Here is a 19,478-nt window from a genome sequence, read left to right as displayed (position 1 = left end):
ACCAGGAATTACAACTGCCCTTTTTCTGTTTTGCTTGGCTGCCTGACCCCACCATTAATTACCGGACAATCACCCCGGGACAGAGGGGTTCCAGGAAGCTGGTCTATCGCCCCAAGGAAGAGTATTTCAGAAAGCCGAACATACCAGCACACCCTTGCTCGAGGCTATTCCCAACCCTATAAAATTTGCCTCATTCTGTTTTTGGGCCCCTTCTTTCAGAGAAGCACCCCAGCAGGTCTTTCTCCTCTAATAAAGCTTGCACACCTGGAGTTCGAGTGCCGTCTCATTCTTACATCTGGTGCCGAAACCCCGGGACAGGGGACTAACTGCATGATCCCTCTTTGCTGTCCAGGGTTGATTGGCCGGCAGTCTAACCCTGTCCTGAACCCCTGCTATATCAGAAAGGTAAAGAGTTTCTCCCTTTCCCTTCCCCGGTTGGCTTCTCTTTTCCACAAAATTTTCTCTGGACGGACAGTTTTCTCTGACACGCCTCAAGTTTTGAGGGGTTTGACTTTCAGTCTCAGTAGACTGCACGGAAGACTAGGCGCCTAGCCAAACCTCTCCACTCTCTCGGACTTCTCATCCTCAGAGCTCCCTGACAGGTGGTGATGACTTCTATCAGGGATGACTTCACCACATGAAGATTTTCTCCTCTTGGGACAGTGACAAAAGGTGGGGACACCCCTCTTGCTCACCTGTCTCCACTATGGTCTTCTCAGAGTCTAAGCCTTCTGACCAGACCCCTCTAGGATGTCTCATAAAAAACCTCACTAAGTTGGGCCTCTCTGATCTTAAGCCAAAAAACCTCATTTTCTTCTGTAACACGGTGGTGGCCCCAATACAAATTAGACAATGATTCCCATTGGCCTGAAAACAGGACATTCGATTACAATATTCTGAGGAACCTAGATAATTTTTGCCACTGGACTGGGAAGGTCTCAGAGATTCTTTACGTGCAGGCTTTCTTCTCCCTTCTCTCCTGTCTTTAATTTCTGTGCCGCTTGTTCAACACACAGGCCATTTTTGGCCAGAAAAACCTCCGCTCCTAATCTTTCCTTCTCTGCAGACTCCCAACTCTCTCTCCCTCCTGCCTGACCCCCAGGGCACCCCTTTCTTGGAACCCCTCTCTGGTCCCTCTGCAAATCTCTTCACTCCAGTCTCTTCCCTCCAGAAAACTCCCTCCCCTCTCTTTGTTGAATCCTCTTTCTTATTCACTTGCAAATACCAGTCTCTCTTTCTCCTCCCCTAATGGACAGGGGCCCCTCCCTTCTCCACTTTGTTCTTAAACCCCTCCTCCCTCCTTAAAAGCTGTGAGTCTGGCTGTGGTGCCTGTCTCTCTTCTTTGACCCCTCCCCACTGGCTTCGGCTGTATTTTACCCATTTCCCTCTCCCCACCAGCTTCTACTACAGCTATGCCCTTCTCCCCCTCATCCTTTCCCCTCTCTTCAAAGCTCTAGCACCTTCTCCTGCACCTTCTAGCTCCTTCTCCTGCAGATTCTGACCCTCCTTCATTCCATTCAGCTGTTCACACTGTCCATCCATCTGCTTTCTCCCTTCCTCCCCTCTATGCTGACAACTCCCTGACATCTCAAAAAGCTTAAAAAGCAGAGTTGTCTATTGAGCTATGTGGGTGAATAATTTGTTTTGTCTCTTTGTTTGTTAGAAAATACCTCTAGTATAACTTTAATTGAAACAAGTAAAGCACTCTCACTTAAATTTCTTAATTTATAATTTATATGTAAAAATCTTTGTTTAATGTGTAACTGTGTCTGTTTCTGAGGCCTTTAACCAATATTTACCCATCTCTTAAATCAAGGCTTACTCATTATTGGGCAGATAAAATATATTATGCTCACTTTGTTAAAGATGGCGCTGCCCACGTGAGGCCGTCGCCCAGGTGATATTAATGTGTGTTGAGAATCCTAGTAGCCTGGGGCTTGGTTTTGGGATTAAGTCTTTCCCACCCTTTTTGATGAGGGGTGGTACAATCCAATCATGCCTCAGAAAAGTTACTTTGTATTAGAGACTTCCCTATTGTGTATATTGGATTAAAAGGTTTTGAATCTACACTATAAAATAGGGGCAGAACAGGAGCTTGCTCTCTTGGTTACTGGGATTAGCATTAAAGAGCAGAGCAAAGAGAGGCCACATGGAGGAGGCCAGGGGAAGCAGCCAAGATGGCAGAGTGTTGATTGAGAGGCCAGTTTGTGCAGTTTGACACTGGAGAAGGAAAAAGATGGGGAACAGAGGTGAATAAAGTCTGGTGAGCTAGAAACCTTTGATTCTAGGAAACTCGGATAAGTCAGTAGCTTTGTAAGCACTGAATGTGAGTGGGCTTTGGAGCCCAGTGTGTGTTTTTACTTGCCCGCCGGGTGCAAGCTAGGATTAAAGACTATGGCCCACCAGTTTTTGGCTCCATTGTTTCTTTACCGACTGTCCGAATCCAATGCGAACCTGCATGGGCCAGGCTGCTGTGATGGTGGCCCTGACTCCTGGCCTTACACTCATCCCCATGGATCTCCCTGCAATACCCCCATCCTTCCTGTTTGAAAACCTTCAGGGACTTATTGCCTCATACACGTGTTACATCTAATCAATGAGGCAATAATTCCCCTTCATCCAGTAGTCCCTAATCTCTACAGGTTACTGTCACATATTCCCTTAAACACCACTCACTTCACAGTCCTAGACCTCAAGAATGCCTTCTTTACCATTCCACTACACCCTGACTCTTTCTGTTTACCTTTATTTAAACTGACCTGGACACTAATGCAGCCCAGCAACTTACATGGACTGTCTTACCCCAGGGGATCAAAATCAGTCCACACCTGTTTGAGCAGGAACTAGCTCAGGATTTAGCAGCATGTAATCTCAAAACTAGTATTCTCTTACAATATGTAAATAACCTACTCCTCTGCAGCCCCTCCCTGCCTGCCTCAAGGAGATACAACCGCCACCCTTAACTTCCTCACTATGAAGTGATATCGTATCTTCTCTGGTAAGGCTCAACTTCACTCTCAGTCTGTAGTCTACCTGAGCATTGCCTTAATCACCAACACCTGAGGTCTCACCCTAAATCGAACTCAGACCTTCTGCAGTCTCCAACCACCTTCCACTGCAAATTAAATATTTTCTTTCCTCAGTCTAATAGGCTTCTTTAAACACTGAATTCCCAATTTTGCTCACTTAGTCAAGCCCCTCAGTGAGATCTTCTGAGCATGGCTTTTAAGGTCTATACTGGCCAAAGAAGTAACAGAAAAGACAAATAAGGCCCAAAAGAAGTCAGGAAATATTAGCTTTTGGCTCCAGCACTCTAAAGGGCTTCATAGGATTCCATCAGGGCCCTGCTCCAGAGTGGAAAGGAAGGTCATTGAACTGAAGCTTGTCAGGCTTCCCAGCCCCACTGGTTGACACGTCTGTGCTGTGCAAAGAGGGACACAAGAAGGTAAGCTACCCCCTTGCTCCATGGAGGGAGGGTTCAGTCTCTTCTAGCCCTGCTCCAGCTATCTGTGACTTGACCGTGCCCAGCATGCTGGGAATTGCCACTGAAGGCCCAAGGACATCATTCATGAGCCTAACTTATTTCTTTCAAGTAGTAAATAAGCTAATCTCATTTCTTGTAAAGACAAGGGCCATCTACTATGCCTCACTTGAATATTTAAGTTTTATTTATCCTTCAAAGATCTCTACTGTGGGTATTAATAATCCGAGTTTGTTACTTTATTTAACATATAATGTCTCCTTTATTCCTCTTGTCTCAATGCCCCATGCCTATTGTAGGCTAGGAACTGCTGCTAATTCCAGCTAGAAGCAGTGGTCACTAGGACTTAAACTCTAACTGCAAAATGTAGAAATGTAACTACTCTTTCCCTAAGCACTTGCAGGATTTACAGGTTACTCAGCAAACTGTTCAAAGACTGTCCAAGAGGCACTTCCAGCATCATATCACCCAAGGACTAACTTTCACGTGGACAGGTCCACATACACTGTAATCCTGACAACTCCCACTGCTGCTAAAATAGAAAAATGGCATGCCTTACTCCAAGCACAAACCTGAAGCTGGTTGGTCTATGTATGGTGAATATATAAAAAACTAAGGACTCTTTTAATCAGACTTTGGGAAAAGGGAAACTAGGGTAAAAAGAAAGTCAACTTAACTGTCACTAAAGGTTAAAGATTTTTAAATCTAGAGTTCTGACTAGAAAGGAATTGTATGGTTTTGATAATAGAAAGTATAAGGTATGGAAATACTTTTTGAAAGAAAAGGAAAAGCAAGTTGTTATGAAAGCCAGTTATTTCTGGACAAAAAAGTTTATGAAAGTTGAAGTTTTATAAAGTTTGTTCAGGTTGTAGGAGGTTCATACCAAGAAAAAAGAATTTGAACAATCAGAAGATGGGTTTTTCAAAGAATGTTTAATTAGTCACTCTAAAAACTGACCCCTTGTCCTTCTATTCTCTATTCACCTCTCAGCCTGCCTCACTGAATTAGGGGCTTTCTACTCGTGTGGAACCAACACCTATATGTGTCCCCCTACTCTTTGGACAGAAACCTGTACCCTAATCTATCTCACCCCAAGTATCAACCTAATCCCACCCCATGAGCCTCTTTTAATTCATAGTACACTACCCACCAATCTAAGAACCAAATAAGCTGTACAGGTAATCCCTCTTCTTGTTGTTTTAGGAATCTCTACAGAAGTAGGTCTAGGGACAGGGGGACTGTCCACTGCCCTATCTTATTCTCTCTCTCTCTCTCTGAAGCCCAGCAAATTTGTAAACATGGAATCAGTGGTTTCACACAAACTAGGTTTCTTGACTATTGCCTTTCATTGGTCCACTCACTCTCCTATTTATTTTTCTAAATTTTGGACCCTACCTCTTAAGTTTGTTCATTAATTTCTTACAGAACCAGAACCCTACACACCAACCCTAAAACCTGCCCTCGCTAAAAAGAAAAAAATCTGAAACCCTATAAATACACCCCTACTCCCAACATTTCTCATGGCTAGGACTCATCAAGCAGGGCATCCAAGTTCTCAACCTTACTTCTATATATAACACTTCTCAGTGCTTTCTCTATGCCTTTTTAAACAAGCCTCCCATCACCGCGGTTCCTTTACCCTACCCACTCAACATCACCAAAAATCCAGACCCTTTTTCTCTTCTCTTCCAAGAAGATCCCACCTCAACCTTCTCAATTTGCTACACCAGTTTGCCTACCCCATTATGTAATAAGACTATCCCAATCAAAACTTCTCTAACCAGCACTAACAGAACTCATTTCTGGTGCAATGGAACCATTCTAAAAACCTTAAACACCTCTTCCCCCTCCCCTTGTGTCCTGGTAATAGTTGCACCACAACTAACATATTTTGGAGAGGAAAAAATTTCAAACCAGCTGAGAACAAGCAGGAATAAATGGGCTGCCTTCCTCCAGGTCCTCCTTGGCCTTAACCTTGCCACCTCTATAGCGGCTATAGGCATAGGTGGGGTTGGCTTAGGCCATAGTATATGGACTACCAACCAACTAAAGGCAGACATAGAACAGGCCCTTGATAATTCAACCACCTCTCTAGCCTCCCTCCAGAGACAACTGCTCCAGAGACAACTGACCTCTCTAGCTCAGGTCGCCCTACAAAACTGGAGAGCTTTAGATCTACTAACAGCAGAGAAGGGCAGTACTTGTCTCTTTTTACAGAAACAGTGTTGCTACTACATTAACGAGTCTGGCCTGGTCAAAGAGAATATCAACTCTCTCCGAAAACTTCAAGAACAAATCCACAGTGGCCAGGCCTGCAGTGACCCCTACTCCGAACAATGGTGGAAAAACCCCTTGTTCTGCATGCTAGTACCAATTATAGGACCAATCCTAATTCTGTGCCTAATTTTAATGTTTGCCCCCTTCTTTATCAAGTTCCTACAGGCCCAGATGAGAAAAATCTCTAGGATTACCTACTATCAAATACTCCTACACTCCTATTCCCCAATACCTTAAGGAGAACTTCACGAGGGAAATATCAAATAGGTAAGGATGACAGCAGGAAGAAGCCGCCCCTCAGCCCGAGATGCTTCCTCCTGAATGTTCTCCAAATCCTCTTCCTTTTAACCACATATATTCAGTCCTTCTAAAACTTACACCAACAGGTTCCCTGTCTCTAAAAATGCCCACATGTCCTCTCATTTGAGAGGAACCAGACCAGCACATCTCATGAGGCTCATCCAGGAGACCATGTATCACCATGTCACCCTGTTCAATTGGCATTCACAACAAGCAACTAACAATTATTACCTCGCAAGATTTTTTTACTTCCTCACTCAGGTTTTTGAAGACATAGCCTGGTTCAGACCTTACAACACCGAAATTGATGACCTCCTTAACTGGATAGGGGATTTGGCTTGGCAAGGTTCTTTTCTTGAGTTCTCTCCAGAAGAAGCAATAATTTTCCAATTTTTTCTCCTCTTTATCCTCGTCACCCCTCACCCCTCACCATATATTATAAAATTAATAACTGCCTTTCTTTTATATGTAACCACAGAGTTGAGAAATGATAGATGCATGAATTGACCAGGAATTACAACTGCCCTTTTTCTGTTCCACTTGGCTGCCTGACCCCACCCTTAATTACCAGACAATTGACCCTGGGACAGAAGGGTTCCAGGAAGCTGGTCTATCGCCCCAAGGAAGAGTATTTTAGAAAGCCGAACATACCAGCACACCCTTGCTCGAGGCTATTTCCAACCCTATAAAATTTTGCCTCAGTCTGTTTTTGGGCCCCTTCTTTCAGAGAAGCACCCCAGCAGGTCTTTCTCCTCTAATAAAGACTGCACACCTGGAGTTCGAGTGCCATCTCATTCTTACAGTAAAATGCACACTTTCTTACAAATATTCATCACTTTTCTCAGGGTGGTTGGGATAGAGAACAACTATTGCTTGTTTAGTGAATGCTCAATGTAGGGATTTTATCTGGTGTATACTTTTCTTAGGACAACAAGGTAAAAGATGATTATAACAGATCAATATTAAATGACAGCAAGACATATCTTTCCGTTACAAAAAAGTGAAGCAGTAATTTATTGTTTACTACACCATAAAGGTAAAAAGGTGAATTTGTAGCAATATAATGATCAGAAGGAAAAGGATTGAGACTTTAAACCCTCCTATTGATTCTATATCATGCACGCCCTGTTGCACCAGGCATAATAACTCTCTGAAGTACAGCTCTTCATTCTTTCTTTGAGGTGTGTGTCCGACCTCAGAGTAGAGAGAGCATTTTCTTCTTCTGTGCATTCATTTGTATGCCTTTATCAGTATTTAGCTCTGACAGAATGGGAGCACACATTTAGGATTTTTTTTTCTTTACTTGATGGCCAACCTTGCCTCTCTGCCTAGAAACTGCATTTGCAACAAGTCATAGGCACAACTATAAAGTGGGCAGAATTTATTGTCAATTCTCTCCATCTACTTTGTCCTTGCCAGGTAGCAAGTGGGTTCTTTCCTGCTGCCTGGATGCTAGTGTATGATTAACCTGTGAGCTAATTTAGGCAAGGACCATCCTGTTTTATCCCAATTAATTCAACAGTGTCTAACATCTCAATGTTAGTCACAAAAATGAACAAATGATAAACTAATTAATTATAAGTATCATGGTCTCAATATATATTTTTTCATATTAGAAGAGAAGTTCCATGAGGGAACAAGAAGTGACTCACTAATGAGAGAATTTCAGGCACCAGGGGAGATATATCATATTTAAGAAAGGGCATGAGAAGGACATGCGTGACTTCAAATCACATGATGCAAAATTTTCTCATTATTTTGTTTTATTTTGAATAGTACCTGATTTGAAAAACTGACCTAAAGTTCTAGAAAAAACAAAATTTAGGGTAAGCTGTTTAGAAAAAGAATAGAAAGATTTTGTATCACCTCAGTGTATGGTTAGCATACAAAAGGTTAGAGATATGGTCCTGGATATGACATGCCACTTGGGGAAGGCCTCCTGGTACCAGAGACACCATTAGATTAATTTTCTTTGTGATTCTCTCAGCTAGTCCATTTAGAAGACACTGCTGGGTCGTTTCTCAGACCCTTTACTTCTGACTCACATTAGTCTCTGACTTCTGCTCACATTCTCCCTCTACTCCAGTTTTTACTTCACTAGTGATATTCATCGCTTAGTACCTTATTCGGCCAATCTCCATTTATTGGGCCAACTCCAGAATTTGCTCTAGCCTTGCCAACTCTGGTTTCACATTAAGCCAGACTGCTTAAGCAGCCCTCTTCTGCCCCCTTCTGTCATAAGTCTGCATATACATGGCTTGAGTCAGGTAACTATGAAATCCTATTCATTCAACAGCAATTTATTGACTTATTTGTCAAATACAAATACTGAAGTAGGTGCTTGTCATATATCAGTTAAAAAAATTTCTGTACTTAGAGTTTGAAAATGAGATCCTCATCTCTAGCTGTCCCACATTTTGAAGGAAATACCTGTGCAGATTGCATCACAGGCCTTAAGCAACAATTTATAAAGGAGCTGTGCTATAAAATGACTCGCTGCTCTACAGATTTTGATTTAAATTAAGTCTCATGGTGCTTGTTCAACTGGATTTTGTATTTGGAGCATGACAGACTGCAATATTGCCATTCCATTTATAATATATCTCATATCATACTGATGCTTCAGTTTTAAAAACACACATATTTAAATTCTTTATCTCTAATAAAGAAATGCATAGTTCTTTCTCTAGGTTCCCTAGAATAGACTATGAGAGAGAAATGTGGGTGTATGTGATTTACTGAAGGAACCCTGTTCAGGAATTATGCTGTGAAGAAGTAGAGTAAGCATTATAGGGGAGGGGATGAAGTTAACAAGAACAAGGTCAAGTCTAGTCTTCATCTGATTCACAAGGAGGCTCTGAAATCTAAATGTTCTTGGGAGATTTTCCACCTCCCAGATCAGGTGACTTTGTTAGCAGAAAACAGTTCTCCAAAGAAGAGGCAGTTGTCAAGGAGCAATCAATACTCACAGAAGCTTTCAGATGGGCAATGGGTGCACCAGCCAGGTAAAGGGGATCTGACTGAGGCACCAACAGTGCCTTTGAGAAAGTATTCCTGGCATGTAAAAATATTGATAGCCTTAAAGGAATTTTTATAGGATCATGACTTTGAAAATCTTTTTTTTTTTTTTGTATCTCCTGAATTCCAGACACTGGTAGGATTAGTATGCTAAAGAGTATGGCATGATCGCTGTCATTAGCTAATATATGGACTAAGAGTGTAAGTAGACAAAGAAATAGCAGTGTTAAGGTAGTGTGACATGTCGTCTGATATAGATGACATAGAGTATATTCTGAGATACACCACGGGAGCAATGATCAACCTGGATAGTGGCTGGGTCAGGGAAAGCTTGCTACATGAAATGACATCACAGCCAGTCTAATCAGGGACCTTCATCAAGTTCTTTTCTTGCTATATTATTTCCTGTGATTGCCATAATAAATAACCACAGAAGTGGCTTAAACAACAGAAATGTTTTCTCACAGTTCTGGAGACCAGAAGTCTGAAATCAAAATAGAACTGCATTCCCTCCCCAGGCTCCAGGGAAGACTCCCTCTTTGACTCTCTACTCCTGGTGGCTCCGGACACTCCTTGGCTTCTGAAGCATCACTCCAATCATTGCCTCTTCCTGCACATGGCCCTTTCTGTGTGTGTGTGTGTGTGTGTGTCTTCTGTTCATTACAAGGGCACTTTTCAGTAGATTTAGGACCAGCCTCAATAATCTAGGTTAATCTAATCTCAAGATCTTTAATTTAATTATATCTTCAAAAACCTTTTTTCCTTAAGGTCATATTCACATATTTTTTGGAGTTAGGATGCAGATGTCATTTTTGCGGCCCCATTAAACCCAATATCTCACTGTCAGTTAAATTGTTCTTCATCTCAAATGAAAAAGGGCATTGAGTTTAAGTTTCTATAATTAATTGTTATATGATTAATTGTTACATAACAGGATAGGGGCCTCCTACGCATGAACCCAAAATGTTATGATTTCCAAATATAGCCACCTTTTAGAATGACAACTAGGACTGGGGATGTTTATATCTTCCAAATCCAAAACTTGTTATTAAATCGCTTTACATGAAAAATAGAGGTTCCTCATCCTACATTCACCCTTTCAGTGGGAGAGACCTGTGGTAACACCAAGTCAATTTTCCTTTTCAGGAAGATTACACACAGTGAGGCTGAACAATTCAGATGGTTTGCTGTCCACACCTATTTATTCATAATTCCATATGCAGTGAGGCATCCTTCTGACCAGTGGCAGTGGTAATAGTGGATATGGGAAGAGTTATTTAGAAGATACAGAGTTACGGGCCTTGGTAAGTAATTGGGTGTGTTAGTGAGAAACAGGGCAGATCCAAAGAGAAATCCTGACCTAAGGAAACAGTAGCTCATCCAAGTGAAAAAGAAAAATCATTAAACTGATGGCTGATATATCTCCATATCATTAAATTATTGTTCTACAGCAGGGGTTGGGAAACTTTTTGGCTGAGAGAGCCATGAATGCCACATATTTTAAAATGTAATTCCATGAGAGCCATACAACCACCCGTGTACATTACACATTATCCAATAAAAATTTGGTGTTTTCCCAGTGGACAGCTGTGATTGGCTCCAGCCACTCACAACTATGAACATGAGCAGTAGGAAATGAATGGATTGTAATATGTGAGAATGTTTTATATTTTTAACGTTATTCTTTTTTTTTATTAAAGATTTGCCTGCAAGCCAGATGCAGCCATCAAAAGAGCCACATCTGGCTCACAAGCCATAGGTTCCCAACCCCTGTTCTAGAGCATTGCTTTTCTTTAATTAAAGAAAGATACATTGAGAATTTGTAAGTGTATCAGGCAGGGATTGAGCTGCATCTTTAAAATTTCAGCTGTACTTTCTACACACAAATACTCCCTAAATGTGGTACTAATTTTAATTTAGTATATTTACCTGAGTCTTAAATTTTTATTTAAGTTTTAAAAGATATAGTGACTTTAAAATCTCCTTCTATTTTCCTTTTCCATATTCTTACCAATTAAGCATTCAGAAACAAGCAGCTCATTTATAATTTATATTCTTTTCTATTCCTTCCATCTTACTCTCTTCTGAAATCAGTGAGAGTAGAAATAGGATTTGTCATTAGTCTTCCTCTTTTTCACAAGGGTGAAAATTATACTTAGAAAGACTTTCTCCCCAGCTTCTTTGGAAACAGTGACATAATTGTGAACTTGCAAGTATGACATTGATTTACAACTTTGCAGTTGTTGCCTTTCAAGTGACTCAACTTTTCACACAATTTTAGCAGGTAAAGAACCTAGCAAGGTGGTGTTAATATTATATAAAATTAATGTGTTTGTATAAGTCCTTAATATTTTAATCTGTTTTTAAGATGTGTTTTTAAAAATTATACCTTTATATATTTTTATATAACATTTTCATGCAAATATTTAAATCATGATTGTTATCTGGTCATGTTACTTTGTGTAATGTGCTTTTATTTTAATGAACACTGGTTAAAAAAATGAAGAGTAAACTTAGGAGAAGTAAACATTGTGTTTAAAGGAGCTCAACTTGAATATTATAGCAGAACATCACTAAATACATTCACATAATTTCCTTTAGCATCATCGTAGCTTACAGAAAAACTGAAGAGAATAAGACTACATTCAGAGCTTGATAAGAGAGTCTATTTAGTGAAGGACTCACTGCTAGTAAATGTATCTGATGCTTCATTATACTGACACACTAGAGAAAAATGTTCTGTGTTTCATATTAAGCATTTCAAATAAAAATGAACCAAATATGCTGCATGACAATTCCTTATTAACCCTACTTTGCTTAGAAATACCTGAGTCATTTTCATGGAAAGAGTGATGCCAATTGAGTAATGTTTTTTTGAAGCAGGAAAACATGATACTCAAAAGTGATATCAAGTTCCCTTTAATTAGTTAAAGTTCTTCACTACCAATTGAAGCCAGCAATTGATGCCTCTCACACATTTTGTGAGGTCAAAAGATAGATCTAATTTTATCCTTAGGTCACTAAAATTTGTAAATATTAAATTTTTTTTGCTATGAAATTACATCTACAAAGTTACTAATAAAAGAAAGGTAGGAACAACAGCATCCAATGAACATCATATTCAATAAAACAAAGAGTAGGTGACACTGGGAGAAATTTTGATATCTCTAAAGTAAGTCTATTTCTCCAATAATAATATTCTAAATTTATGCTTGGGGAAAAGTTTAGTGACCTAGGCATTTTCATATAAAGCATATGTTCAGTTTTAGATTCACTGTTTATAACTACTGTTGTATAGAAATTACTTTTAAAACACACATTATTCTACAACATCCAATCTTATGGCTATATTTCATCTTGAAATCTTCAATTAACAGATATGATCACATTGAGCCTTTGTGATTTAAAGCTATCTAAAAGATATCATTCAGATTTGAAATTCATATTGGATGTAAATAGTAGCAAGAGTACAAAAGGAAGATTTTGAAGATGACAGTTAAATTATACCCATAAATAAAAATAACCTTGACAGAGACTCAAATTTGGCTGAATTTTAAGTGCTTTATATCAATTACAAGGTAAAGGAAACTTTTACTTCTTAAAAAGGCATGCTATCCACTCTTGGATGATATTATCAGTGAAGACAGTGGGCAATCTGGATGCTCCGCAGTGAGCTGTGTTGCACCGAACAGGAGTTGCACCGAACAGGAGTTGCACCGAAGAACTTTCAAGGTGCCATTCAAACTTGATGGCCTGAAGTAAGAGATAGAATTACCTTACTCTTTTTTTTCCTCAGTAATAAAATTGTAGCAGAATACAGAAGGAATTAAGCATCTTGAGCAAAGATCGAGGAAAATGTCATAAGCATTTTAACAAAATGTTAATAATATATTTTGATAGCTTTAACTGCTGGTGTTTAACTAATAACAGAGCACACACAGATCACAGTGTTGGTTTGTGCAGTCTTGTTTCCTTTCCATCATAACCCACACATTCCTCAATTTTTTCCCTCATCTCTCCTAAGATGTGAAAGACTTTCTTAAGGTTTTCTAGAATACCCAACCTGGTGGAAAACAGACAGCTGTGGCAACCTCTGCTACTCATAAAGCACTAACTCAGACCTCTACCTGCACTGTTCAGGGGTTTCCCCATCACCAGTTGGTACTTGGGCCTCCATTATCACCCCAATAATCTAAATATGTTATAAAAACGAAAACCAGATTCTTTTTATAAAAGTGCTCATTCTTGTTTGAGAGACAAAGCTTCTATCTTTAGTTGCTCAATGAGCCATTTAAGGCACACACACACACACACACACACTTTCTCTCAGAGTTTAAGAAAGTTTTTTGTATCGCAGTACAGAAAACAGAAAAACATTGGAACATCATTCATTTACACACACACCTGAAGAAACACCTCAATATGCTAACCAACCTCAAAAATGAGAACGTTTATGAATTTCTAAGCTATGAGGGTGCTAAAGATGATTTCAACATATTTGCATAAACTCTTGCAGCTGTCTGAATACATAACAGCTATAACACTGGAGAACAGATTTATTTTCATTTTCAGTTGCATGAAGTTTTAGAACTGTTTCTATATATTTCTGCATCATTGATTCCAAATCTGACATCAGCTTTTTGATGCATGCTCTAGTTTTTATGCAATTTTAATTTTTTGGTAATACTTAATGGCATGCATTGGTTTTTCAATTGGAGTTAAAGGGCAATGACTCTTAGATTGAACATAACCACAAGGCAATTAATGTTTTACAAACATCACATTTACATAATTGTAGATGTTTTTAAATTGAAAAAATTATTATCTGATAAAAACACCCTATTATTTTAAGATTGAATCATGGCTTCTTTGAGTAGGCATAAATGTAAAAATAGTCCTGACACCTTCTGTTATATATGTGGCTGTTATACACTTCAACGTCAAAGATGCAATATTTCATCATTTGTGATACGTGCATATATTGCCTATTTTTAAGTTCCCCTTGGCGAACAAGACAAGAATTGGACTTCTCATATTGTGTGTCATGATTATGAGGAAATGATTTGTGACTGGGCAAAAGAAAAACATAAAGGAATGCCTTTTGGTATTCCCATGGTTTGGCGTGAACCTAAGGACCACAGCAGTGACTGTTATTTCTATCTGATCCATGCAAAGGGCATCGGCAAGAAAAAAAGCATATGATCGCATATCCTAATATTCATTCAGAAATACGACCTATCCCACACTCTGAAACACTCCCAGTTCCAGTTTTCAATGGTTTTATTTCTTCTAAGGACAAAGAAAGTGAACATGGTGATCAAGTGTATTTTGATAAGATGCATGAGGAAATGGTTGTAGAATCTGAAGGGTCTTCTTCTGATGCCAAGCAGTCATTAACCCCTCAGCAGTTTAGCCAACTCTAATTGAATGACTTAGTAAGAGATTTGGACCTATCAAAGAAAGCAGCTGGGTTATTAGCCTCCAGGCTTCAAGAAAAGAATGTACTTCACTGGTCAGCTAAGTGTCTCATTTCAGGAAGCGTGAACACATTTTTGTGGACTTTTTTTCCAAAAACAAACACTTTGTTTACTGTCATGATATCAGTAGTCTTCTCAGCCAGCTAGATGTTACCACTTACAGTCCAACTGAATGGTGGCTGTTTCTTGACAGATCTAAATGGAGTCTGAAATGTGCTCTCCTACACAATGGTAATGTTTATGCAGTGGTTCCAATTGGTTATTCAACTCATCTGTGAGAAAATTATAATGACATAAAAATTGTTCTCATCTTTCTGAAGTATGAGAAGCATAACTGGATCATTTGTGTGGTTCTTAAAATGATAAATTTTCTGCTAAGACAACAGAGAGGTTTCACAAAGTATCCTTGATTTCTGTGTTTGTGGGACAGCCGAGCTCGGGAGAAACACTGGACACAGAAGGAGTGGCGGAAACGTGAAGCTCTGGAAGTAGGGATGCAAAAATATTGTGAATGAACCTGTAGTTAATTGAGACAGGATCATTTTTCCCCCACTTCACATCAAACTTGGCTTAATGAAGCAGTTTGTTCCGGCTTTGAATAGAGAAAGTGAATGCTTTCAAACATACTATTTCTGCTTTTCCTGCCTTGTCTTTCGAGAAGATAAAAGCAGGTGTATTTGATGGACCTCAAATTTGAACCTCATATGGGATGAAGAATTTTCCAGGAAAATGAATAAGGAAGAGAAAGCAGAATGGCAGTCTTTTATGACAGTTACAAAGAACTTCCTTGGCAACAAAAAAGCAGAAAACTATGAACTTCTGGTTCAAAGGATACTGTTGGCTTTCTGTGACATTGGATATAACATGAGAGTTAAGATTCACCTCCTGAACAGTCACCTTGATAATTTCCCCCCAAATCTTGGAGCTGTTAGTGATGAGCAAACTACTGCTGGAGCATCAAACGAGATTGTCCTCAACAAGTACACAAACGCAAGAGCTACAATGCAAATTTTTGCCTGAATAGAATTTAAATAAGTTTTGCACAAATTTTATGATTAAAATAAGTGTTTTAATATGTTCTATTTCAAAATTCTAGACAAATTCTAATGCACTGATATCTTTTAGTATATTAGTGTATTTACTGCATTATATGAATTATTATATTTTCACAAAGATGATGCCCAAGAAGACATTCTACTTCATTATGTTAAACTAAATGTTGAAAATTTTACAGTAAGTTAAAAACATAAAATCTTGAATTGCAAAAAAACTGTAGCTTAGAGAAAAACTAATGTCAGATTTGAGATCAGCACACTGGAATTAAGTACGAACAAGTGTTTTTGTAGATGCAACTAAAATTTTATTCCCCAGTGTAATGTTTGTTGTCTTAAATGGCAGCTATGACCTTCTTTTACTTACTTGTTAATACTGGGCTAAACTATGGGTTGTGTTAATGCCCTAATAGTGAGTACATCCTATCAGCATATGAGCAGAAGAGATGTCTCAGAATGTGTTTTCATGCTTCTGTTTTTAGCTTTCTCTTTAGGCTTCCCCATTGTTTCTTCTTGAACTCAATAGTTACTTGTTGATCTTGAATTACCTTCTTTGCTTCCAAACACCCTGGATGACTCTCTCTACTGATACAATTTCCCCTTAAATCCTGCCTCATCTTCTAGGATATAGGTGACTTTTATGATGCATATCATATTATTATGAACCTATCATATTATGAACATATTATGGCTATGATTTGTGCTTTGTAGTAACCACTGAGTCTAACTTATTTGACTCCTAGCTTTGAACCATAACTTCTATTTTCATTATGATAGTAGAATCTTTTATTATTGCTTCAACATAGCTTGTATACTTCTAACAAGATAATACATGAAATAACATGCTTTCGGAAAATAATCAACAGATATAATTTTTTTGTGTCTTGGAAAGTTTTAAAGTTAAGTTAGAGCACAGAAGTTTAAGGACAAACTCCACAACAAATGATTTTAAAATTCTTCCCAGTTTTGATTTACAATATAGTCACATTATATACATCTTTTTCATCTCAAAACATTTAAAAATATTCATTTTTAATTAGGAAATACTTGCATCTGTGCCTAATTTTATTTTTGTGTATTTCCTATGCAGGATTCTGTGTGTACTCATCTTAATAATTTGGATTTGCAAATATATGGCTCTCAGTGATAATCCTGGTACCAAGGGTGTTAACTCCAAATGGGGTTTACAAATGTATTTAATCTAAATGTTTGTAAAAAACATACTTTTTTGAATTGGTTAGATATAACATGTTGCCCACATTCAGGGACCATAAGATGAATAGTATTCCTGCAAAGTGAATTAGTCTTTATTTTCATTACACTGTCCCGGCAAGTCTAGGAAAGTAATGACTATAAAAATTGATATAAGTGACTATATAATACAGCTATTTTAAAACCAGCTCTCTATGTGGTCTTCAGAGGAGTTTATATTCTGTTTACAAAGTAATAAGTCTTTCTAGTCTAATACTCTAGGCTTCCCCATCAGGTTCAGTTTCCTATATAAATGTTTTAAAAATGAGACATGTGGCATTTAAAACAGCTTGTAACTACAACCTGGCTTTTAAGATAAGAAAACACCCGAGTTTAAAAAAAGAGGCAAAACACATAAAGATCACTATTTTAGACCATTTCAGCACTTAGTATTTGGTCAACTTGGAAACAAATGTCATTTGTAGTTTGGCTCTTTGGTCATTTACATGGTCATTTGTAAAACATATAATTGTTTATATTTCAAAACATTCAAACCAAATCAGTCTTATCTCATATTTCTAGGTAAATTTATATTATTTTCAAAAATACCCCAACATTTTGATATTTGATTCTGTCACTAAAATATACTGATACTAGAATTTAGAAACTATCTTATAATACTATTTTAATAAAATTTACAATCAATTTAGAATACTGTAAGGGAAAGGGAAAAATGCATCAATTATGAAGACCTGGCAAGCAAAAGGTTATTTTTTACATAATACATACTAGGTTAATTTTTTTGTTTTGTTTTATGTAGTTAGGTAAAAAGATTTTATTATAAGCATTACTAATTCTTCCCAGTTCTAATTAACAAGTGAAGTTGCTTTTTAAAAAAATTTTCTATTTGGCTCTTATACACCTTTTTGTAGCAGTATCAATTTTGGCTAGAGAACTAGCCATAATTCAACCTTACCCACGTTGACATATAAGCTATAATTTGGCCCTTGGCTGGCCAAATTGCAATATCATTTTAAGCAGTCAATACTGTTGATTCATTGGAAACTTCTGCAGAGAATTATTTGTTAAAATCCTGGAATCCCTTCGCAACCCTGCAGTTCCTTACCTGACCTAGCTGTGGGAGATAATCCAGTAGTTCATCATTAGAGAGGTTATCTAATTGTTGAACTGCCACTTGATGAATTTCTTCATCTGGAAAACTAATACAAAGCAAATATAACTACTAAGCAGTTGATGGTAGAAAATAATACATGAGCAATATCGGGGAAACAGAGAATAAATTCCATCTTCAGCGCATAAAATAAAATAATAAACACACAGTCAATTAAGATGATCATTAATACCAAATAATAATTATTTTTCTATATTCTGTACTCTCATGTGAATTGCAGTAGAAAGGTCTTTTGACTAGATTTTGAAAAGTTGGCTTTAGTCAGATCTTTGCTAGCTTTCTTGTCTAATATAATGGATGATAGGTGTCTAAAATATTTTTTAAAATAGTATAATAACCTTTGCTTATATTTAATCATGTATTTATTAAATAAATTATTACCAGCTGGATACCAGCTGTTTTATATGATTAGAAATGAAATCTATGTCTTGGTTATGTAGCATAGTTACATCCTCCGGACACAGCAATATTGAGGATTTGATTTCTGTCAGGGAACACAAGAAAAAAACCAATGCATGCATTAATAACTGGAACAACAAATCCATGTCTCTCCCTCTCTCTTTCTAAAATCAATCAATAAATATTTAAAACTGGAATATATTTTTGAATGAGTTTGGCCAGATCAAATTAAAATTAAAAATTTAAAGTATTTTATACAAATAAAAATAATTTAATAAGTCTAAATCTTACTAGACTAAGTTCTGAGGGAAACTGTGCTCTACTTATTTTGATATTGCACATGCCTGTTCTAAGATTTAGCACTCATTAGAAACTTAATAAACTTGTGTTACTAAAGTGAGTTTATGACGGTATTTAACATTTGATACCTTATTTCAAAGACAATTTATTCATAAATGGGATCCTCAGGTTGCCATTATCTTGTTCCATCAGAAGACTTAGATTCAATGACCTCCAAGCCCTGTAAGTGCAGACAGAGAGCTTTTGGCCTCCACATTGTTTTTGACATGATTTTGTCATACTGCTTTGACATGATTAAATAGAAATCGGGATTTTGTTAGAACAACTAATTTTAAATAAAAAAAGTTTTCAGAAAAAATAGTCATAATTTAATACTTGAGGCTGGAAGACAAGATGGTGCTGGAGTAGGCGGACATACCAACATCCACCTCCCAGAACCAAAGTGGATTACAGAATAATTTTAAGAACTATCATCTGGAAAAAGCAACTTTGGACTAAACTAAGAGGACTCTTCAACCAAGGAACACTGAAGAAGCCACACCAAGACTGGTAGGAAAAGCAGAAACGCAGGGAGGGCTGCCCAGCTCCCCGAAGTGAACGGCAGCTGGTAGAGACTCACGTGGTGGGAAGTGAGTTTAGCAGAAAAGGGAGGGTCTTGAGCCCCAGGAACAAAGCCCCAGCCTGCAGCCCCAGAGCCCAGAAGAGGCGTAAGGACAGTATTTAGCTGGAAACAAGTCAGGATAATGTTTGTGAGAAAGAGACTGATTTCTCAGACCCAGAATTCTTCTTAA

The 19,478-nt window shown here is 38.0% G+C and overlaps 1 protein-coding gene across 1 annotated transcript in view; it reads right to left on the bottom strand.

Moving 5' to 3' along the window:
• The window catches only part of PIK3C2G (phosphatidylinositol-4-phosphate 3-kinase catalytic subunit type 2 gamma), a 352,443-nt gene that overhangs the window by 191,834 nt on the left and 141,131 nt on the right, over positions 1 to 19,478 (bottom strand). The window contains 3 exon segments of the mRNA XM_066252620.1: positions 12,722 to 12,750; positions 12,783 to 12,829; positions 17,923 to 18,016. Coding sequence (XP_066108717.1) covers positions 12,722 to 12,750; positions 12,783 to 12,829; positions 17,923 to 18,016 — 170 coding nt within the window.

Source organism: Saccopteryx bilineata, chromosome 1 (genome assembly GCF_036850765.1).
Source record: "Saccopteryx bilineata isolate mSacBil1 chromosome 1, mSacBil1_pri_phased_curated, whole genome shotgun sequence".
In the NCBI taxonomy this organism is placed as follows: Eukaryota; Metazoa; Chordata; class Mammalia; order Chiroptera; family Emballonuridae; genus Saccopteryx; species Saccopteryx bilineata.
This window is presented reverse-complemented; position numbering and strand designations above follow the sequence as displayed.